At 44.9% G+C, this 24115-nt stretch overlaps 1 protein-coding gene across 2 annotated transcripts in view; it reads right to left on the bottom strand.

Moving 5' to 3' along the window:
- FAM81B (family with sequence similarity 81 member B) overlaps positions 1 to 24115 on the bottom strand; it is an 85927-nt gene that overhangs the window by 43694 nt on the left and 18118 nt on the right. For both annotated transcript variants that reach the window (XM_068247668.1, XM_068247675.1), the window contains 2 exons: positions 22227 to 22464; positions 19739 to 19857 (listed from right to left, as the gene is read on the bottom strand). In XM_068247668.1, coding sequence (XP_068103769.1) covers positions 19739 to 19857; positions 22227 to 22464 — 357 coding nt within the window. The remainder of the gene's footprint in view (positions 1 to 19738; positions 19858 to 22226; positions 22465 to 24115) is intronic.

Raw genomic sequence — 24115 nt, 5'->3', positions numbered from 1 at the left:
AAATGGCCTGGTCTGTTTAACACCGCGGTCCTCAAGTGGTTAAGATTTAAAAATAAGAAATATATCAATTTAAATGATATTCAATTTGGAGTATATTTAACACTTTTTTCAGTAAAAAATTTAGTTTGGGGATTTAGTCTCCAAAGAGGGCCTGTTCCTCTGCAAAAGGGACAGTTGAGAGCTATGACTTATGTATTATACCATCTACCAAGTTTGACTGAAAACTATAACAATAGAATGCCCACTTGTATTTGGGATGGTGTTAGGAAACAACGGTACTATTTCAACACTGTAGGGCGACTCATAGTATGTTTTCCAAAAATAGATGCCCGTATTGAAGTGTGCATTCAGAGCCGGTTTAAGACAAAATGGACAACAATGAAAGTGGGGCTTCAGATACTTTAAGACCACCACATTTCTATTTCATAAGCAAATTAATATAATTTAATAGCTTAGTAATGACAAAATTTTACCTTTTTGTCTAAAATTAGGCTTTTGCAGATAGGAAAAAAACCAAAAAAAAAAAACCATCGGTGGGACAAATATTACTTGTGGCAACGCAAAGTTTGGGAGCTTACCACAACTAATGATTAATATGGAAAAAGGTAATGCACGGTTCTAAACACTGCATATATATACTTAAGTGCACATTTATAATTAAAATCCATTAACACTCTCATAAATGCCACCCCTGCCCAAATAACTTAATTTCTAAATGTAAACACACCAGAACCTTATCCTTAACCATTAGCATTTCCATAATTTGATTTAAAGAGGAACTGAAGAGAGAGGTATACAGAGGCTGCTATGTTTATTTCATATTAATCAATACCAGTTGCCTGGCAGCCCTGCTGTTCTATTTCTCTGCAGTAGTATCTGAATAACACCAGAAACAAGCATGCAGCTAGTCTTGTCAGATCTAACTTTAAAGTCTGAAACACCTGATCTGCTGCATGCTTGGTCAGGGGTTATGGCTAATAGTATTAGAGGCAGATGATCAGCAGGGCTGCCAGGCAACTGTTATTGCTTAAAAGGAAATAAACATGGCAGCCTCCATATACCTCTCTCTTCAGTTCCCCTTTAAAGAAATCATGCTTTTGGCAATCAGAATACCTATCGATTATTAATTCAATATTCTTGTCTTTAAGTCCTAGTAATCCTGAAACCGACCTGAATAGTTATAGGCCAAAATTTGCTTTGACCTTTCCCTGCCAGAAAGACTCAACTGCCAACCAGAACCATTGGTTGAATGAGCATTTTCATTTTTTAAAGGGGAACAGAAGAGAGAGGTATATGGAGGCTGCCATGTTTATTTCCTTTTAAGCAATTTCAGTTGCCTGGCAGCCCTGCTGATCCTCTGCCTCTAATACTATTAGCCCATAGCTCCTGAACAAGCATGCAGCAGATCAGGTGTTTCAGACTTTTAGTCAGATCTGACAAGACTAGCTGCATGCTTGTTTCTGGTGTTATTCAGATACTACTGCAGATAAATAGACCAGCAGGGCTGCCAGGCAACTGGTATTCATTAAAAGGAAATAAATATAGCAGCCTCTGTATACCTCTTACTTCAGTTCCCCTTTAAAACTGGAAAAATACACAGGGCCCATATCTTTGACAGAATGGTTAGAGAAAATGTGCTGTTTCTGGGAAGAGATGTTAGAGGAAGAAGAGTTGCCTGAATGAATACAGGTCAGCAAAGACTAACTGGAGGCATCTAAAGAGCATATGGTCTGACCTATAGAATGGAAATGATTGAGCTGAAAAAATAAAAGTAGTGAGAGAGAGGGAGAGAAGAGGGAAATGTAAACAAGGAAAGTAATGCATGTTAGATGATGGATGGATACAAGGTATGAATGTAAACAAACAACCTGTGATGCAAGGTATGAACCAAGACAAAGGACTGGGCATAACATACCCCTGCTCTTGTTGTTAGACCAATTTGTATTGTGTCTGTATTTTGTAACCCTTTAGCAGCCAATTTATTTAGAGAGACTTTCAAGTGCTCCATATTTTAGCTCTTTTTTTATTTCTTACTTGTTACATTTCCCTGCTTCTAATTAGAACTGCTGTAATGTGTATTAATGGCCACGTGTCACTAGGGTGCAGTGTGGGGCAAAAACATAGGACTTCTGCTTTTATTTTCTATATTTTCTGCCACACCCCTGATCACGCCCCCATCACACCCCTATTCACACACACATACCCTAAAAATGTCATAAGAAAAATATGTTGTTTTATAATTCAAACCACATTGGTCCTTTCTATCCTGGTTCATTTTCCTTCATATTAACATTTTAAAATTAGTAATATATTTATTAGTAGAGAAATATATATATATTTACATAGAAAGAGGGACAAATGAGGAGGAAAGAGGGACAGAGGGACAGGGCTCCCAAAGAGGGACTGTCCCTCCAAAAGAGGGACATTTGGGAGCTATGATATACAGTATGAATAGGAGATCTGAGGTTCCTAGGTTGGTGAGCAATGATGGAGATGGTAAGTACCTTCCTGTAAACCAGATGACAAGTTCTTTGAATGGGTTTGTCCACTTGGCAGCATCTAGTCTTACACTCCTATTTACGGCTTCTGATACAGAGTGAGTTCCTGTGAATTCCCAAAGATCAATCAGATGAACTGTAGACTGACCCACCTCCAGCCTCTGCAGTGGTGTATAGGCCAAAGTATGACATGGGTGGGAGGTGCTGCCTTGGTTTCCACCAGCCAGATATGCTGCATATTCAGCGTTCTGCTGTGCTTTGCTGGAGCTCCACTTTGTATACTGGACACTACAGATAGGCATAAGCAGCTGAATCTGATCTGGCATTGAATTAGGCTTCAGCTGTGTTATCATGCTATATATATCATAGTACTAAATGGTTTTAATGATTAATATTCAGACATTTTACGAAGCTTCAATCATTTAATACATTTTGCATGGCTGCATATAATTCAACGTTCCATATACCTGAGTAGGTCTTAATGTAGAATTATAGTAATAAGCAATTCTGCAGGTATTGGTGGCACTTGCTAACAGATGTCTTGCTTGACATTAATTAATAGGAGTTGGCTTGTTTGGCAATGTTATTAGATTCTTTCCTATATCAAATTAAGACAATTCACAGTGTCAGCAGTTTCTTTGTCTCGCCATTCAGTATTCTATGAAACAAAAGATCAGCATGTTTTTCCCATTACAAACACATTCTTATTTCAGAATGTTTCCATATATTTTATGGATAAAAATAGGAAAAACCGAGAGCCCGATATGGTGTAGTATGTTGAAAACAAAGGGTAAATGATCAGTGAGAAAAGATATACTCACAAACATGGGTTACCATTCAGGCAAGCACTGTAAAAGCAGGTGAGGAGATTAGACCTGTCCTCACTCAGGGTTAAGAAGTCGCTCTCTGTAGGCTGGAAAATAAGGGGGTACTACTCCCCTCCACCAGGGGTGGACACGATATAGTAGTATGAGAAACAGAGCCGCCAGCAGGATTAAATCGGATAAAATATTTAAAAATTGCTTGGAGGAAGTGGTGGGCTTACCTCCAGAAAGCAGACACGAAATACTGTCTGAATAGTAACAAACACATTTATTATATGGTACCCCAAAGGTGCAACGCGTTTCAAAGGCCAAGCCCGCTTCATCAGGCAATACAGTGGGGACAACAGAATTTCGGCAGTAATGGGTATAAGCCCACCACTTCCTGCAAGCAATTTTTAAATATTTTATCCGACTTTATCCTGCTGGTGCCTCTGTTTCTCATACTACTAATATATTTTATAGATATTATAGTTGAAATCAAACTTTCAATCCCCAACCTTAGATCTGTTGTGCCCATTACCAGTACACTCTCCCGAGTATTTGATTGATCAGGTACTGTTCACCAAACAATGGCAAACCACCACTCTATCAATCATGCCATCAATACGAATTTCAGAATTATTATTTTAGTCTGATCTGGTTGCTTATCATTTTCTGTTATGAATGCACTACCAGGCTCATTCACTCCTCCTGCTTCTCCTCTTCAGCTGCCCCTCTTCGCAAGTCACTTCACTGGCTCCCTATACTCTCAGAATTACATTCTGCTCTGCCTGGTATGCATGTCGGATCTCGTTCAGAGATACACAGGGCCGGTTCTCTCATGAAGCAAGGTGAAACATTTGCATCAGGCGCAGAGATTACAGGGGCAGCATGTTTGTATTGTGTTTACACTGACAGCATGCAATCAGAGTGGTAGGAGAAGCGGAACTCAGACTCACAGCCAGATGGGGCCAAATGCAATTCACTTTTTCACCTTTTCCACAGTTTTCTCCTAGCAGATAATGTTTCATCTTCTATTTAAAACAGGGGTCTCAAACTCAATTTACATGGGGGGCCACAGGAGGCAAAGTCAGGATGAGGCTGGGCCGCATAAGGAATTTCACAATCGTGGCGCATCGCCGCCTCTGCCCGCCCCTCTCACTATTTCTTCTCAGAGAGGGGCGGGGAGAGGCAGCGATCCGTGCGGCGATTGACGTCAGGAGGGGCAGAGCTGAAGCTGAAAGCTCTGCCCCTTCCAGGAAATGCCGGCGGATTGCCCCCCGGGCGATTTGGGGGCTCTGCAGCCCTCGTTTAGTGGCGGGATGCGGCGGATTACTTGGGAGCACTGAAGCGAACTATAAGGAAGCTTTTGCCAGCGAGGGCCACAAAATATTGTATCGAGGGCCGCAAATGGCCCGCGGGCCGCGAGTTTGAGACCCCTGATTTAAAATAACCTTTCAATACGTTTCAACTAAAAAAGTACCAAAAAGTTAATTAACAAGTACTCGCAAAATTATTTTGTTTATTTTCTTGCTTTCTGGTGGCTTAACCACTTGACGACCATAGGCTTACACCCCCCTAAATACCAGGCTATTTTTCACAATACAGGGCTGTGCAGCTTGGTCAGGTTGCTGCACAGCCCTGTAACTTTTGTTGTCCTTAATAGGACACTCTGCCGGAGGTATCTGATGACTGCTGCAATTTTTGTTTTAATGAGAAAGGGAAGGCTTTTCCCTCCCTCCTTCCTCCCTCTCCCTCCCCCCTGTGCTGTCCTAATCGCAATAGGGAGGCGATCGGCACTCATCTCTGCCTCTCATAGGCATCAGCCTATGAGAGGGCTCCATTCGCCAGCCAATCCGGGGGACAGCCGAGTGTCAGCCGTACAGTGCTGCAGGAGATTGCAGCGCTGTACAAAGGTAAACAAAGGGGAAATACTTCCCCTTTCGGCGGAAAACGGCCTGCTAGCCACGATCGCGGAGAAACTCAGGAGAAAAATTTAATTGTATATAGCCCCCAGTGTGCTATTGTGTTGAGCTGCAGCATGTCATGTGAGAACATTAAATGAAGCAAAGCAAATTTCCGGGTGCTGTGCGATCATTCCAAATTGGGGGGGGGGGGGTGCATCCTCACAAGTTTGCCTCAGGCAGCAAAAAGTCTAGAACTAGCCCTGTCCCCAGCCTGCTCTCTCTGCTCCTTGATCACCTGGGTGGCTCCAGGAACAGCCCCTACTCTATTGAACTTTCTCCTCTACCCCCCCCCCCCCCCCCCCATCAGTTATGCCCCACATTCAACTCATTCAAGCAGGCCTTGAAGACTAGTTTGTTCACTATTGCATAACCACCATTTTCATAGCTCCAAACCCCTCCCTTAGACATACCCCCCACCCCCACATGTCCTTCTGCCCCACCTATTTGGCAGGGGCCTCCTCCTCCCCGTGTGCTCTTCTCCATAACCATATAAACTAGCCTGCTAGATTTATCCCTACATTGCTTTCTGTGACTATTGTTTGTTACATCACCAATTAAGGCTGTAATGTCCCTGTGTAATGTTGTTTAATGTTATAATATCTCCCCATCTACTGTACAGCGCTATGTAATATGTTAGCGCATTATAAATACACTTTACTAACAATAATAAATAGCAGTATTGGTTACTTTTAATATTCCTTTATTTTAGAGAGGAACTCCACTGAAAACAATGTAATAAGAAAGTGCTTTGTTTTTACAATAATTATGTATAAATGATTTAGTCAGTGTTTGCCCATTGTAAAATCTTTAAGTAGTACAATTAGCGCTAGGTGAAAGAGTTAGTAAGCTGCACGTTATATGGGGGAATCCCTTCAACCCCCCAAAAATTCTAAAAGACTGTCAATTCAATAATAACATGCGCTAAAAAGTATACATGTAGAAGTACTTCACTATTTATTCAATTGTTAAAATCATAAAATACACACCTTCAATTTCAAATAATCCACCATATATAGTTCAACTCTCATTCAACCACTCACATACAACATAGAGGGCCCCTCTATTCAATCCTTTTCCACCAGTATTAAAAACTTCTCTAAAATCACGAGAAAGGACTAATGTTCCTTTGTAGGGCTTTCTTCCCTAGTTACAGTTCCGTCAATTTAGACTCACGTGTCCCTTAGGATGGGGGATTAGCAGCCGCTTTCCACAGCGATATGTTCCTGTAGCAGGACTCCCCCGCTCTGACCTCTTTACGTGCTCCCACACTCTGCCCGCCGCCTCTCTGTTTCACCGGCGTCTTCCGGCGGCATACGAAGGTTCAGACTGCAAGACTCAGACCTCGCTCGCCGCACTTCCGCTCAGATGATCAGCTGATCCGGCCAGCGTCTCTTTTTGGGTGACGTCACCACACAGCTTCTGGGTCTTTGTTTACAAGTGGCTGCTGCGCGCTTACACAGCCACCTAAGTCCAGAGCTTCTTAGCAGATGTCTTTATAGCAGAAAAACAACCTCTACGCGTTTCAGCCAATGCGTTGGCCCTCATCAGGAGGAATTGGTATTGGTCATGCACCAATTCCTCCTGTTGAGGGCCAACGCATTGGCTGAAACGCGTAGAGGTTGTTTTTCTGCTATAAAGACATCTGCTAAGAAGCTCTGGACTTAGGTGGCTGTGTAAGCGCGCAGCAGCCACTTGTAAACAAAGACCCAGAAGCTGTGTGATGACGTCACCCAAAAAGAGACGCTGGCCGGATCAGCTGATCATCTGAGCGGAAGTGCGGCGAGCGAGGTCTGAGTCTTGCAGTCTGAACCTTCGTATGCCGCCGGAAGACGCCGGTGAAACAGAGAGGCGGCGGGCAGAGTGTGGGAGCACGTAAAGAGGTCAGAGCGGGGGAGTCCTGCTACAGGAACATATCGCTGTGGAAAGCGGCTGCTAATCCCCCATCCTAAGGGACACGTGAGTCTAAATTGACGGAACTGTAACTAGGGAAGAAAGCCCTACAAAGGAACATTAGTCCTTTCTCGTGATTTTAGAGAAGTTTTTAATACTGGTGGAAAAGGATTGAATAGAGGGGCCCTCTATGTTGTATGTGAGTGGTTGAATGAGAGTTGAACTATATATGGTGGATTATTTGAAATTGAAGGTGTGTATTTTATGATTTTAACAATTGAATAAATAGTGAAGTACTTCTACATGTATACTTTTTAGCGCATGTTATTATTGAATTGACATTGTAAAATCTTTCCTCTCCCTGATTTACATTCTGACATGTATCACTTGGTGACATTTTTACTGCTGGCAGGTGATGTCAGTGGAAGGAGATGCTGCTTGATTTTTTGGCAGTTGGAAAAAGCTGTAAACAGCTGTTATTTCCCACAATGCAACAAGGCTCCCACAGTGTGATGTCAGAACCACTGTAGGAGGGGTTTCACCACAATATCAGCCATACAGAGCCCCCTGATGATCAGTTTGAGAAAAGGAATAGATTTCTCATGGGAAAGGGGGTATCAGCTACTGATTGGGATGAAGTTCAATTCTTGGTTACGGTTTCTCTTTAAACAATATTATTATTTTACAATCAAGAAATTAGCTAAGTAAGAAAGTAACATATCGAGGGAAAAAGATGGAAGGAGTTAGTTAGAGCCACTGTCCCTTAAACATACCTTCACCTTCAACACGCACACAGGAGCACACGCACCCACATTCACGCTAGAGTTGGGCCGAACGGTTCGCCTGCGAACGGTTCCATGCGAACTTCTGTGGTTCGCGTTCGCGTCCCGCAGGCGAAGTATTGCGGAAGTTCGGTTCGCCCCATAATGCACCATGAGGGTCAACTTTGACCCTCTACATCACAGTCAGCAGGCCCAGTGTAGCCAATTAGGCTACACTAGCCCCTGGAGCCACTCCCCCCCTAATAAAAGGCAGGCAGCGGCGGCCATTACGGTCACTCGTGTGCCTGCATTAGTGAGAGTAGGGCGAGCTGCTGCAGACTGTCTCTCATAGGGAAAGATTAGTTAGGCTTAGCTTGTTCCTGGCTGCATACCTGTTCTGTGAACCCACCACTGCATACCTGTTCAGTGAACCCACCACTGCATACCTGTTCAGTGAACCCACCACTGCATACCTGTTCTGTGAACCCACCACTGCATACCTGTTCTGTGAACCCACCACTGCATACCTGTTCAGTGAACCCACCACTGCATACCTGTTCAGTGAACCCACCACTGCATACCTGTTCAGTGAACCCACCACTGCATACCTGTTCAGTGAACCCACCACTGCATACCTGTTCTGTGAACCCACCACTGCATACCTGTTCAGTGAACCCACCACTGCATACCTGTTCAGTGAACCCACCACTGCATACCTGTTCTGTGAACCCACCACTGCATACCTGTTCAGTGAACCCACCACTGCATACCTGTTCTGTGAACCCACCATTGCATACCTGTTCTGTGAACCCACCACTGCATACCTGTTCAGTGAACCCACCACTGCATACCTGTTCAGTGAACCCACCACTGCATACCTGTTCAGTGAACCCACCACTGCATACCTGTACTGTTCAGTGAACCCACCACTGCATACCTGTACTGTTCAGTGAACCCACCACTGCATACCTGTTCAGTGAACCCACCACTGCATACCTGGTGAGTGAACCTGCCACTGCATACCTGTTCTGTGAACCCGCCACTGTATACCTGTTCTGTTCAGTGAACCCGCCACTGTATACCTGTTCTGTTCAGTGAACCCGCCACTGTATACCTGTTCAGTGAACCCGCCACTGTATACCTGTTCAGTGAACCCGCCACTGTATACCTGTTCTGTTCAGTGAACAGTTTGGTGTGTCAGTGTGAAGCAGTACCTTAATTACACTACCTGATTGATGTATACACATGCAAGATGTTTTAAAGCACTTTAGGCCTGTCATTTAGCATTCAATGTGATTTCTGCCCTTAAAACGCTGCTTTGCGTCAAATCCAGACTTTTCCCGGGGACTTTTGGCGTGTATCCCACTCCGCCATGCCCCCCTCCAGGTGTTAGACCTCTTGAAACATCTTTTCCATCACTTTTGTGGCCAGCATAATTTTTTTTTTTTCAAAGTTCGCATCCCCATTGAAGTCTATTGCGGTTCGCGAACTTTTCCGCGAACCGAACGTTCCGCGGAAGTTCGCGAACCCGGTTCGCGAACCTAAAATCAGAGGTTCGGCCCAACTCTAATTCACGCATGCACACTCTTTACTTTTTCTGTGCGAGATTTGGGGGTAGGGAAAACATCCTGTATAGCCTTTATTGGGACTAAACTAAGCAGATGGAGGTGTTCAAAGTTCCTTCTAAAGCAATCATTCCAGCATAGGGAAATCAGACTCACAGCAGCAGGGGAACAAACCATCAAAACTAATCAAGTCAATTTTGTGGATTGCTTTAATACATGGCATTGTGTTTTAGATTCAGAGCCACAAAAGAACAATATACTGTATCTATCAAGAAACATGTTGTAGTGGGCAGAAATAGAAAAACAAAGCCTTTTATATCACATCTATTTCACTTACAACAATTTGTGATTGATCAGATGTTTATATCAATCAACTAAATTTCAAAAACAATTATGCAGTGCAGAACACTAAATGAGGTTACAGACAACATACAGGTAATTAATAAGCAATAAGACACAATGCCAGGTCCTAGACTGGAGTAATAGCCCAAGTTTTCAAGTACACGTTATTCTGTGAGCAGTATTCATGATCAGGTAGGATACACAAGGAGGGAGGGCCCTGCTAAAGGCTTACAATCTAAAGGGTGTGATGAATCTAAAGGACAACTGAAGCCAGAGAGATATGAAGGCTGCCCTATGTATTTCCTTTTAAAGCAGTAGAATTAGCCATACTATACCAGGAAAAAAAACACATATACAGTGGGTTGCAAAAGTATTCGGCCCCCTTGATGTTTTCCACATTTTGTCATATTACTGCCACAAACATGAATCAATTTTATTGGAATTCCACATGAAAGACCAATACAAAGTGGTGTACAGGTGAGAAGTGGAACGAAAATCATACATGATTCCAAACATTTTTTTACAAATAAATAACTGCAGGTGTATGCATAATTATTCGGCCCCCTTTGATCTGAGTGCAGTCAGTTGCCTATAGACATTGCCTGATGAGTGCTAATGACTAAATAGAGTGCACCTGTGTGTAATCTAATGTCAGTACAAATACAGCTGCTCTGTGAGGGCCTCAGAGGTTATCTAAGAGAATACTGGGAGCAACAACACCGTGAAGTCCAAAGAACACACAAGACAGGTCAGGGATCAAGTTATTGAGAAATTTAAAGCAGGCTTAGGCTACAAAAAGATTTCCAAAGCCTTGCACATCCCACGGAGCACTGTTCAAGTGATAATTCAGAAATGGAAGGAGTATGGCACAACTGTAAACCTACCAAGACAAGGCCATCCACCTAAACTCACAGGCTGAACAAGGAGAGCGCTGATCAGAAATGCAGTCAAGAGGCCCATGCTGACTCTGGACGAGCTGCAGAGATCTACAGCTCAGGTGGGAGACTCTGTCCATAGGACAACTATTAGTCATGCACTGTACAAAGTTGGCCTTTATGGAAGAGTGGCAAGAAGAAAGCCATTGTTAACAGAAAGCATAAGAAGTTCCATTCGCAGTTTGCCACAAGCCATGTGGGGGACACAGCAACCATGTGGAAGAAGGTGCTCTGGTCAGATGAGACCAAAATGGAACTTTTTGGCCAAAATGCAAAACGCTATGTGTGGCGGAAAACTAACACACTGCACATCACTCTGAACACACCATCCCCACTGTCAAATATGGTGGTGGCAGCATCATGCTCTGAGAGTGCTTCTCTTCAGCAGGGACCGGGAAACTGGTCGGGGTTGATGGAAAGATGGATGTAGCAAAATACAGGGCAATCTTTGAAGAAAACCTCTTGGAGACTGCAAAAGACTTGAGACTGGGGCGGATGTTAACCTTCCAGCAGGACAATGACCCTAAACATAAAGCCAGGGCAACAATGGAATGGTTTAAAGCAAAACATATCTATGTGTTAGAATGGCCCAGTCAAAGTCCAGATCTAAATCCAATCGAGAATCTGTGGCAAGATCTGAAAACTGCTGTTTACAAACGCTGTCCATCTAATCTGACTGAGCTGGAGCTGTTTTGCAAAGAAGAATGGGCAAGGATTTCAGTCTCTAGATGTGCAAAGCTGGTAGAGACATACCCTAAAAGACTGGCAGCTGTAATTGCAGCAAAAGGTGGTTCTACAAAGTATTGACTCAGGGGGCCGAATAATTACGCACACCCCACTTTGCAGTTATTTATTTGTAAAAAATGTTTGGAATGATGTATGATTTTCGATCCACTTCTCACGTGTACACCACTTTGTATTGGTCTTTCACTTGGAATTCCAATAAAATGTATTCGTTTGTGGCAGTAATGTGACAAAATGTGGAAAACTTCAAGGGGGCCGAATATTTTTGCAACCCACTGTATAAGTAGATAAATACCGTATATACTCGCATATAAGCCGACCCGCATATAAGCCGACCCCCCAACTTTTCCATGAAAAACCAGGGAAAAATGATTGACCCCCATATAAGCCGGGGGTAGGAAATGCTGGCCGCGTGATCCCCCCAGTGTGTCCCAGTATAGCTAGTATAGTGCCCAGTAAGGGTAGGTAGTGCCCCAGTATAGCTAGTATAGTGCCCAGTTTAGCCAGTATAGTGCCCAGTATAGGTAGGTAGTGCCCCAGTATAGCTAGTATAGTGCCCAGTATAGCTAGTATAGTGTCCCAGTATAGCTAGTATAGTGCCCAGTTTAGCTAGTAAAGTGCCCAGTTTAGCTAGTATAGTTCCCAGTATAGCTAGTATAGTGCCCTAGTATAGGTAGGTAGTGCCCCAGTATAGGTAGGTAGTGCCCCAGTATAGGTAGGTAGTACCCAGTTTAGCCAGTATGGTGCCCAGTATAGGTAGGTAGTGCCCCAGTATAGCCAGTATAGTGCCCCAGTATAGCTAGTATAGTGCCCAGTTTAGCTAGTAAAGTGCCCAGTTTAGTTAGTATAATTCCCAGTATAGCTAGTATAGTGCCCCAGTATAGGTAGGTAGTGCCCCAGTATAGGTAGGTAGTGCCCCAGTATAGGTAGGTAGTAAAGTGCCCAGTTTAGCTAGTAAAGTGCCCAGTTTAGCTAGTATAATTCCCAGTATAGCTAGTATAGTGCCCCAGTATAGGTAGGTAGTGCCCCAGTATAGCTAGTAAAGTGCCCAGTTTAGCTAGTATAGTGCCCAGTTTAGCTAGTATAGTGCCCAGTTTAGGTAGGTAGTGCCCCGGTATAGCTAGTATAGTACCCAGTGTAGGTAGGTAGTGGCCAGTTTAGTGCCCTGCTCGCCCCCCTCCCGCCGCCGCTGCTATTAACTGCAGCGGCTTCCTCTTCCCCGGCGCTTCCTCTTCCCCGCTCTGCGCTCTCATGTGCCTGTATGAAGAGATCACAGCAGCGCGCCCAGCGCTGCTGCTGTGACGATGCAGGGGGCAGGAAAGAGCGCGGCTCCCTGTAGCGGCGATCTGTATTGCCGTTACCAGGGGAACCGCTCTTTCCTGCCCCCTGCACCGTCGCAGCAGCGCCGGGCGCGCTGCTGTGATCTCTTCATACGGGCATGAGAGCGCAGAGCCAGGAAGAGGAAGCGCCGGGGAAGAGGAAGCCGCTGCAGGTAATAGCAGCGGCGGCGGGAGGGGGTAGTGGGGGCCACGGACCACAGACCACCAGGGAAGACTCGCATACAAGCCGACCCCCCAACTTTTAACCCCCTTTTTGGGGGTCAAAAATTCGGCTTGTATGCGAGTATATACGGTACTTGATCTACTTACATAACAGATGTATTGTACGGTTCACGTTTTGATTTCAGTGAATTTTATATAGTTAATGAAGAGAATTCTGTTCCTGGTGGGAACCATGTCTTTTCCCCACAGCTGAGGCTAAATCCTGATGTCATTTCTTCCCTTTACTTTTTTTTCTTTTTTCCTCCAATCGCTGAGTCACCTCAGCCTTGCTTGTAAACACAAGTGAGCAGGGGAAATAAATGGAAGAGGAGGAATATATAATAGATAAAAAGAACCCCCAGCATGCAACTGTTTGGCACTGACTACTAAAGGGCCAGTGCTAATTAAGTATGTGATAACTCTAAATCATAACAGCAGAAAAAGTTTTGAAACTTTTGAATGCAGGATTAGCATCTTTATCCCTTACGACACTCAGACCAGTTGCTGTTGAAATTAGATTTTTATGATGATACTCCCGCTTTAAGCAATACCAATTGCCTGGCTATTCTGTTGATCCTCTGCCATAGACCCTGAACAAGCATGTGCAGATCCAGTATTTCTGACATTATTGTCAGATCTGACACCATTAGCTATATGCTACTAAAAAATCTGAACACATATGGGTTTTCAGGCCACCTTAATATGCAAAGTATCAAAATTTTATTATTAATAAGTCAAGGACATAGAAATACTCGAATAATCACAAGGAAACGAAACACACATGATTCAAAACTAAAATTGCGTATGCAAAGCTACATTTTAGCCATCAATCAGCCACTTTGATAAATAAATCAGCTTGACAATGCATAGAGGAATTACCCATTCACACATCTCAAGCATGCTGCGCTTCCGCACTGGTGCCATGCAGTATTGATTGAGTATGGTGGGGGCCCCCTTCTCCTCTTAAAGGGATACTGTAGGGGGGTCAGGGGAAATGAGTTGAACTTACCCGGGGCTTCTAACGGTCCCCCGCAGGCATCCTGTGTTGGCGCAGTCACTCACCGATGCTCCGGCCCCGCCTCCGGTTCACTTCTGGAATTTCAGACTTTAAAGTCTGAAAACCACCGCGCCTGCGTTGCCGTGTCCTCGATCCCGCTGATGTCATCAAGAGCGCACAGCGCAGGCCCAGTATGGTCTGTGTCTGCGCAGTACACTCCTGGTGACATCAGCGGGAGCGAGGACACGGGCGTGCAGGCGCAGTGGTTTTCTGACTTTAAAGTCAGAAATTCCAGAAGTGAATTGGAGGCGGGGCCGGAGCATCGGTGAGTGGCTGCGCCAACACAGGATGTCTGCGGGGGACCATTAGAAGCCCCGGGTAAGTTCAGCTCATTTTCCCTCGACCCCCCCTACAGTATCCCTTTAAGGACAATAGTTCAAATTCCTGTTGTAGTCCACCATAAACAGTTAATAAGTAGGCAATGGAGCCACCGAAGGTTAATTCCCCCAAAGAAGATACAGTTCATATGTTTGTCTGAGAGGAATAAAGGATGGGTCTCACCACATCATGTTGCTAGCGCCCGTCCTGCTCTCCTGATACTTGTATTGCCATTCCGTGTGCCACTGTGGAGTAACCTGAGGGATGGAAGGCCGCGTCTCGGCTTATACTCCCCAGTGGTTCAAGTGCCTTGTCCTGGCAGTCTAGTTAGCTGCTTCATCCATAAGGCATGCAACGGAAACGGAGCGCTACTCCATGCGCTCACCAACGCGGAAACACAGCCGAAGGATCAGGCTGCGTGGCTCCACCCACCGACGTTCGCGTCACTTGCGACGCTTCATCAGGGTGTGGCTTCAATGTACGCAAAGGCTGACTAAAAACAGTTCAAAGAGCCCGCCTCCTCTCTACGCTCACACCGTGGCTCACAGCACAGCGTGCGATGGGGTGGGCTGACGGCTCCGTATAAGCGCATTGATTTCAAGTCAGTACTTTTCCTACACGGCAGACATCATGACTCCATCATAACGATTAGCTATATGGTTGTTTCTCACCGGCGTACCTACCGGGGATGCGACCCCATCAGCCGATCTAGGGCCCGTACACTGTGCGCTAGGGGAGCGCTGCCGCCCTCCCGATTCTGGACCCCCCAGCAAGGTGCTCAACTGGCCGTTCATTCCCCGCAGCCCCGCTCCAGCAGCCTGCATATTCCTCCGGCAGGCAGAGCAGGGCTACGGCAAGATGGCTGCCGAAGCCCTGCACTGGAGACTATTTGTGTCTCCAGTACAGGGCTTTGGCAGCCATCTTGCCGTAGTCCTGCACTCTGCCTGTCAGCGCGGGAGATGTGCTGCAGTGCACAGGAGGATCGTCGGGGAGCTGCACACCAGAGGCCAGGAGAGACTCCTGACAGGTAACTGAATTGTTTTTTGTTTTTTTTTACAGGGGCATTTTTTTGTTCTGGTAACTGCTGCCCACATTACGATATTCTGGTGTCTGCTGCCCACATTACGATTTTCTAGTGCCTGCTGCCCACATTACGATTTTCTAGTGCCTGCTGCCCACATTACGATCTTCTAGTGCCTGCTGCCCACATTACGATTTTCTGGTGCCTGCTGCCCACATTACGATTTTCTGGTGCCTGCTGCCCACATTACGATTTTCTAGTGCCTGCTGCCCACATTACGATCTTCTAGTGCCTGCTGCCCACATTACGATTTTCTGGTGACTGCTGCCCACATTAGGATTTTCTGGTGACTGCTGCCCACATTGCGATTTTCTGGTGTCTGCTGCCCACATTGCGATTTTCTAGTGCCTGCTGCCCACATTACGATTTTCTGGTGACTGCTGCCCACATTACGATTTTCTGGTGACTGCTGCCCACATTGCGATTTTCTTGGTGCCTGCTGCCCACATTAGGATTTTCTGGTGACTGCTGCCCACATTAGGATTTTCTGGTGCCTGCTGCCCACATTAGGATTTTCTGGTGCCTGCTGCCCACATTAGGATTTTCTGGTGTCTGCTGCCCACATTGCGATTTTCTGGTGACTGCTGCCCACATTGCGATTTTCTGGTAACTGCTGCCCACATTGCGATTTTCTGGTGACTGCTGCCCACATTGCGATTTTCTAGTGCAGCAGTCACCAGAAAATCGCAATGTGGACAGCAGTCACCAGGAAATCCTAATGTGGGCAGCAGTCACCAGAAAATCCTAATGTGGGCAGCAGTCACCAGAAAATCCTAATGTGGATAAATCCTAACTGCCCACATTAGGATTTTCTGGTGACTGCTGCCCACATTAGGATTTTCTGGTGACTGCTGCCCACATTAAGATTTTCTGGTGACTGCTGCCCACATTGCGATTTGCTGGTGACTGCTGCCCACGTTACAATTTTTTGGTGACTGCTGCCCACATTACAATCTTCTGGTGACTGCTGCCCACATTACAATTTTCTGGTGACTGCTGCCCACGTTACAATTTTTTGGGTGACTGCTGCCCACGTTACAATTTTCTGGTGACTGCTGCCCACGTTACAATTTTCTGGTAACTGCTGCCCACATTACGATTTTCTGGTGAACTCTGCCCACATTATGATTTTCTGGCCCACATTACGATTTTCTGGTGAACTCTGCCCACATTACAATTTTCTGGCCCACATTATGATCTTCTGGCCCACATTACGATTGTCTGGTGAAATGCTGCCCACTTTACAATTAATTTACAGTGAAATGCTGCCCCATTACGATTATTTGGCACCTATGGGGGGGGGGGGCGCATCCAAATATTCGCAGGGGGGCCCAGTGATTTCTAGTTACGCCCCTGTTGTTTCTGGTGTTATTCAGACACTACTGCAGCCAAAAAGATCATCAGGGCAGCCAGGCAACTGGTATTGTGTAAATGGAAATAAATATGGCAGCCTCAATATTCTTCTCACTTCAATTGTCCTTTAACTTGCATAGAATTGCTTTGTGTTACAATTTAATATTTGCACAATTGAAATTTGTTTAAAGAAGTCTTTGTAACTGGGCTGGTTCTAGACAGGCACATATGAGGGGGCAGTCAGAAATGTGAAGGGGGCATCATGTTTGAGCACATTTTTTCCAGACACGGTAGTGCGGTGCTAACTGTAATGTAGTTATACCAGCTAATGTAGTTACATTAAAAAAAATGAAGTAAATGCACATAATGAGTGGCAGCCTTTCTTCAGTAAATGCACATAATGACAGACAGTGTTTCACCAGTAAATGCTCATAATGACAGACAGCCTTTCATCAGTAAATGGATGTAATGAGAGACAGCGTTTCACCAGTAAATGCACATAATGACAGACAGCGTTTCACCAGTAAATGCACATAATAACAGACAGCCTTTCATCTGTAAATGGATGTAATGAGAGACAGCCTTTCACCAGTAAATGCACATAAGAGACAGCGTTTCACTAGTAAATGCACATAATGACAAACAGCGTTTCACCAGTAAATGCACATAATGACAGACAGCCTTTCATCAGTAAATGGATGTAATGAGAGACAGCCTTTTACCAGTAAATGCACATAAGAGACAGCGTTTCACTAGTAAATGCACATAATGGCAGACAGCCTTTCACCAATAAATGCACATAATGATAGACAGCATTTCCCCAGTAAATGCATGTAATGAGAGACAGCGTTTCACCAGTAAATGCACATAATGACAGACAGCCTTTCACCAGTAAATGGATGTAATGAGAGACAGCGTTTCACCAGTAAATGCACATAATGACAGACAGCCTTTCACCAATAAATACACATAATGACAGTCAGCATTTCACCAGTAAATGCACATAATGACAGACAGCCGGTGTCCCCAGTATATGTAGCCAGGTGTATAGGTGTCCCCAGTATATGTAGCCAGGTGCATAGTTGTCCCCAGTATATGTAGCCAGGTGTATAGGTGTCCCCAGTATATGTAGCCAGGTGCATAGTTGTCCCCAGTATATGTAGCCAGGTGTATAGCTGTCCCCAGTATATGTAGCCAGCTCTATAGTGGTCCCCAGCAGGGGCGTTGCTAGCCCCAAAGATCAGTGGCATGTGCCCCGGATCTATTCTGTGGTGCCCCGGATGTCCCCCAGGCAGAGTAGAGGCACCACAGCACCCAGCATGGCACCACACAGTACTCAACATGCCCCACAGAGCTACCACAGCACCCAGCATGGCACTACACAGCACCCAGGACCCAGTATGGCATTACAGCATCCAGCATGCCCTATAGAGACACCACAGCACCCAGCATAGCACCACAGCACACAGCAACACAGGGGGGTATGCGGGTGCTATGGTGCTTCTATGTGGGTATATTGGGTGCTGTGATGCCATGCTAGATGCTGTGATGCCTTTATGGGGGCATACAGGGAGCTGTGGTTCTTCTATGTTGACATGCTGGGAGTATGGGAGGGGGTCCACTAGAAGGTCAGGGAATGCTAGGGGGGGGGGGGAGGCTGGTGGCTGGCCAGCTCACCCAGCAGAAGGCCAGACCAGCCAGCACAGGAGCCAGGTAACTCTGCCTAGTTATGTTTAAGTGACACTGTCTGTGTGTGATATGCTGCATTTTTATTTTGTATTAATGGAGAGGAGGGCTCCATCCAACATTTTGCTGAGCTGGCCTCCTTAGACCTCTGTTAAGTTCATATAAATTTGGCTCCACCGATGACCACACCCACATTCCAGTGCATGGCCACACCCATCTTTCGACTGGAGTGCCCTGGATCTCTTAGGATCCTAGGAATGCTCCTGGTCCCCAGTATATGTAGCCAGGTGTATAGCTGTCCCCAGTACATGTAGCCAGTTCTATAGGTGTCCCCAGTATATGTAGCAAGGTCTATAGCTGCCCCCAGTATATGTACCCAATGCAATAGTAGGTTTGGAGATGGCACACCTTAACGTGGGTATTCTGGGTGCAAAGCCTCATCCTATCCAGTACAGTAGTCCAAAGTTGGGTTGCGCACCAATATAGTCTCAAAATGTGTTTTATACCTTAGTGCATCTGTCAACACTGATTATTTGACAATTGTTTCGGGGGCCACAAAGGGTCCCCTTCATCAGAAAGTGTGTATGTCTGCACTTTCTGATGAAGGTTACCCTTTGTGGCCCCGAGACAATCGTCAAATAATCAGTGTTGACAGATGCACTAAGGAATAAAAACGCACTTTAAAACTATATTGGTGTGCAAGCCAATTTTGGACTACAGTATATGTAGCCAGGTCTATAGATATAGGTAGCCATCCCCCCTTCCCCACCGCTTCCCCTTCCCCACCGCTGTGCCCACCGCTCCCTCTTCTATGCGCTGCCACCCCTTCTGCTTGAGGGGGCAAGACATTTTTGTTTGAGGGGGCCCCACCCCCTCTCGCCCCACGCTAGAGCCGGCCCCGCTTTGTAACAAGTGGGGAAATGTGGTGCTTATGCTTCTGGCCTGTAGATGGCACTGTGATACTGCTGTGATACTCCATGATTGCATGAGATCTATCTATTCTGTTCTAGACTTGTTCATTCCTGTCCTGCTGTCTGTGTGTAATGGATAAAATGCAAAGCATGGCTTGATGTTACAGGACTGCAGTAACTTGTACATAAACCTAGTTCCAGATATTCTGCATCAGTGATTACGAACATAACAAATGGGTTTATTCTTTTGCGCTGCAGAGTGTAACAGATCCATAGCTGTACTAACCTGGCTACACGACCACGCAAGTCACCAATTCCAGAGAGATGTTTTCTGTCCAGATTCTGCACAGCAAAGCTGGTTCCAGTGCTCACTGTATCTCTAGTCCTGATCTCATTTTCCAAAACCTGCAAACAGCAGAGGCCTTACATCAGTCCACTGATGATGACAAATGATTGCACCAGGCTAGTTAGATCATTATAACTGAGTGTCTTGCTACCAAAGATTATGTGCTCTCCTGACACCCTCAGTAATTTGTTCTATGTGCTAACAGCTATCATTACTCTATGCCTAATTATACAACACTTATTGGCTTTATTATTATTAATGTCTTTTTATTTAGCCATATCATATATCAGAAAGCGAAGTACTTTTGGAGTTATCGCACCTTATTATGACTAACACAGGCCAAGACAATCAATATAAGGCAGTGCATGAATGTTAGTCAACAACTTGTAGTATTAGATTATCTCAAACTTTTAAAGACACAAGCTAGTTACATAGCCATTAACAACCTGTATGAATATAGCCGTACCCTGCTGTCCTATGATTCTCAGCCTGGGGTCTGAGGAAAAACTCCACCCATCTGTGGTGTGCCCCTTTATAAGATCATCTTTTTTATTTTCAGAAGGACGTAATCATTATCAGCTCAACACCAATGAACGACTAGTATAGCAGTTATAGTCAGGCCCTGGTGGCCTCTCTGAGCCAAGGACCCAAGTGCAGCTACAGTCTCTGCATCTCTTATTATGCAATAACTATGCAAATAATATGTAGACACACCCGCAAAAGACACGTGCCTGTAGAACTTCCAGGTAAGCTCTGTGAATCTTTCCTGCAGGTTATCAAGATCAGTATTGTTACTTTCTGCTGAGAGAGCTGCTTCAATACTCAGCTGGGCTACCCTACATGCTCTGCATCCATAAGTATCTATTGGTTTTCATTGATGCATGAACAGCCTTACATTCAGTGTAAGTACACGGGTTTGCCCTTCCTCCTCCCTCCCACCTTGCAGAATAGCGCAGAAGCCACTGTAATATTTACACACTGCCTCAGGTCTCCTCTTCCTCATGGCAGCCGCACGCTGTATGCTGCCATCGTCTGGCTCACGATCACAGGAACGTAATTGTGCAGTGAATCTGACACATTTTTGCTTAAATTTCAGGAAATTGCTGCCAACTGCCAACATTTGACAATGTTGGTATTTACATTCAAGTCTATGAGCCTAATTGTTGTGCTTCATTGCAAAGCCTCGATACTTCATGAACATACCAAATGTGGTGTCCATATCATGTATTTCAAAGCAATTTTTTTAAAAAAAATTGTAAAACTAGTTTGGGCAAATTCATTCATCCTTATTATCTATCAGGTTTGTTTGCACTATCTGAAGAAGGGGACCCGCTGTGGCCCCGAAACAATTGTCATATTCATGTGCTTATGAAGCAATAAATTAAAGCATTCTGCATCTTGAAATGGTGTGCTAACCTGGACTCTTTGCTTGATCATTGATTTCCTGGATGCTTGGGCTCAGCACCCACAAGTTACAGCACCCACATCTTGGGTATGGTGTGCCACCTCTGCAATACTATTGTACTATTATCTATCAGGGTGTTGTTGATTTAAAGTGTACCTAAAGTGAAAGTAATGTGTCCTGTTTAACTTTCCTGAAGCTTCTTCCAGCCCCCTGTAGTCCTTTAGATTTCCTTTAAAGTACCCCTGAACTGGGTTGTAAATAATAAACTTTTTATACTGTTTCATTTTTGGTGCTGTGACATACGTCACAGCACAATCCTCCCCTTCCAGCACCCTCTGCCCCCCACCCTCCCCTTGTTCTGCTAAGCCGAAATATTCGACTGAGCAGAACGTCGATGATGTGGAAAGAAGGGGGGAGGAAGTGTCAGTTCTTCCTCCTTTCTGCCCGTCCTTAGTTCCGCTCCCTATACTCGTAGCTTATAGTTCCTGATCTGAGTACCGTACACGGCGCGCAGGGGAGCAGCGCTGTGTGCGGGCTTGTGGTAATTGTGATGAAAACAATAGTGTATATTATTACACTATTGTTCTGACCTCAATTACTGCAAACCTGCACACAGTGCAGCTCCCCTGCATGCTGTGTGTGGTACTCCGATCAGGAACTATAAGCTACAAGTGTATGTGTGTGGGTGGGGGTGACTAAGGATGGGGAGAGAGGAGGAAGTACTGGCACTTCCTCTCCACCCATGATCGAAGACTAAGTAGTGCGGGGGAAAGAGGGGGAGCTGGAAGGGGAGGAAGATGGTGCTGTGATATGTCACAGCACCAGAAATCAAACAATATAAAAAGTATATTGTTCAAAACCCCATTCAGGGGTACATTAAGTTACTCAGGCATTACCAGCCTTTGTGAATTTGACATTTATTCTCCAATGGAGACACAAACCTTCGCATCTAACTACATAAAGGACTAAACTCTCTTCACTCTATTCAAAATGATTACTTAAACACAAGTGCCCTTGTTGTACCTCAATATCTTTACTGAGCTGTTTGACAATTTGGGTAACGATCTGCATGTGGTTCTCAAGCAGCCTCTGAGCCATCAGGTCCCACTGGGTGCCTCGGTTCCCTCTCAGCATGGACACATCCTCTTTTATCTTGAAAGCTTGATCGAGGAGTATGGTAGTGGTCTTTTCCTGGTTGGATAACCTGTCTTCCCACACCTCCACTCTACCTCCTGGGATGGCTGGCAGAAAGGACTGTCCCCTGAATTAACAGAAAAATATTTTTGTTATTTCAAAGTCCTAAATTGTTCTTCACTTTATCACTCTGGGAAGTTCTGCCGTGCCTGGTCAATTTCAGGGTAATGAGTAGGTAGTTCAAAACGATAAACTATGCCTGAAATAGCTGAGTCTGATCAAGCTGTGAGAGGAAACCAGGAAACCATTCAGAGTTCCAGAATATAGTTTTGGTGATGATATGATTTCATTTTTTTCATGTTAGAAATGTCTTTTAAATAGTCATAGATAGAATGTAAGTGACTGAACAAGTCCATTTTACTTTTATTTTGTCAACTGGTATGCATTTTGACAATCAGATATGCATTTTTTACAGTACTTTTGTAACATGATGGTGTAAGATAGACCTACATGAGTAAAAGCAAAGTGGTCAATATTAATGGGTTTAGCCATGTTTTATCTAGAAAACAATGCCTTTCACACTGACATCACTTAATGGATATGTCAGAAGGAGTCTGAGACTTGTCAGATATTGCAGTGTCACCTGGAGTTCAGAATGGAGAATATGCAATCGTGTTGTCACTTTAGCTTTAGGCAGGGCTTGTTGTGATTTTGTGGTTGGTGCAACCTGCAGATTCACACTGTTCTTGACAATCAGCAACATTACCTGCTGCTGGCAGTATATGTATGACGTGTGGTGGACTTCTGCTCCTCATCTGCAGTTGGCCTTCTCCAACGGCCTTCTCCAACTTATGGAACTCTATCTACCGCTGGCGATTCCCATTAGCCTGGGATTCATTTTGCGGCAGACATGGTCTGATCCCTAAGGGCACTTCTCGTACTATGTCTGCCAAAATATTTAGTGGCTGCGCCCAGAGCCTACTCTGGACACTCTTGTTTTTTGTTTTGTTTTTCCACCTGTACCTGCTCTGTGATCCTGATTTCCCAGTTCTACCACCTGAATACTATCCTTTGACCTCACTACTTTCTGACACATATTTGTATACTGTATATTTGTGTATATTATGCCTGGTCTTTAGATTAGTTAGGTTTGTGGTTTTTGCTGGTTTATTGTTATTGTGGTGATTTGATGGGTATTGTGGTTCACATTATGTTTGCAGTTTCTTCACTTGTATATAGCGCACTAATATTTGATAAACATTATCAGTGTTCTCCCCAGAAATTTTTTCCAGCCGGGTGGCATGAAAATGTAGCTGGGTGGGGTAAGATGAGAGAATGCAGGACTGGTGCTTCTGTGCGCAACTCTGCTTACAGCATAGGAAGAGGTGGGCTGATAACAGCCGGGTGCTCACCAAAACTAGCCGGGTGGAGCGCCCGGCTAAAAGAGCCTGGGGAGAACACTGATTATCTTCTCTGATGCTTGGTGTCTGGTCTTCAGTGCATTGCTGCAAAAAATTTTCATTTTTTATTGCTTATGCTGTCCACACTGATAATACAGATATAAATCAGCTTTTATGCAGTGGTGATTGCAAATTCAGATCTTGGGCAGACAATGGATGTAGCATACAGGTAGTCCCCAGTTAACGAACGAGATAGGGACTGTAGGTTCGTTCTTAACCTGAATCGGTTATTAAGTCTGAACACAGTGCCATCTCTGTCCCCTGTACCTCATCTGTGCACCCCTGTGCCTCCAGTGTGCCCCTCTGTGTCACCTCTGC

Source organism: Hyperolius riggenbachi, chromosome 1, assembly GCF_040937935.1.
Source record: "Hyperolius riggenbachi isolate aHypRig1 chromosome 1, aHypRig1.pri, whole genome shotgun sequence".
Lineage (NCBI taxonomy): Eukaryota > Metazoa > Chordata > Amphibia > Anura > Hyperoliidae > Hyperolius > Hyperolius riggenbachi.
Note: the sequence above shows the minus strand (reverse complement) of the source record. Positions and strands in the feature narration are given on the sequence as shown.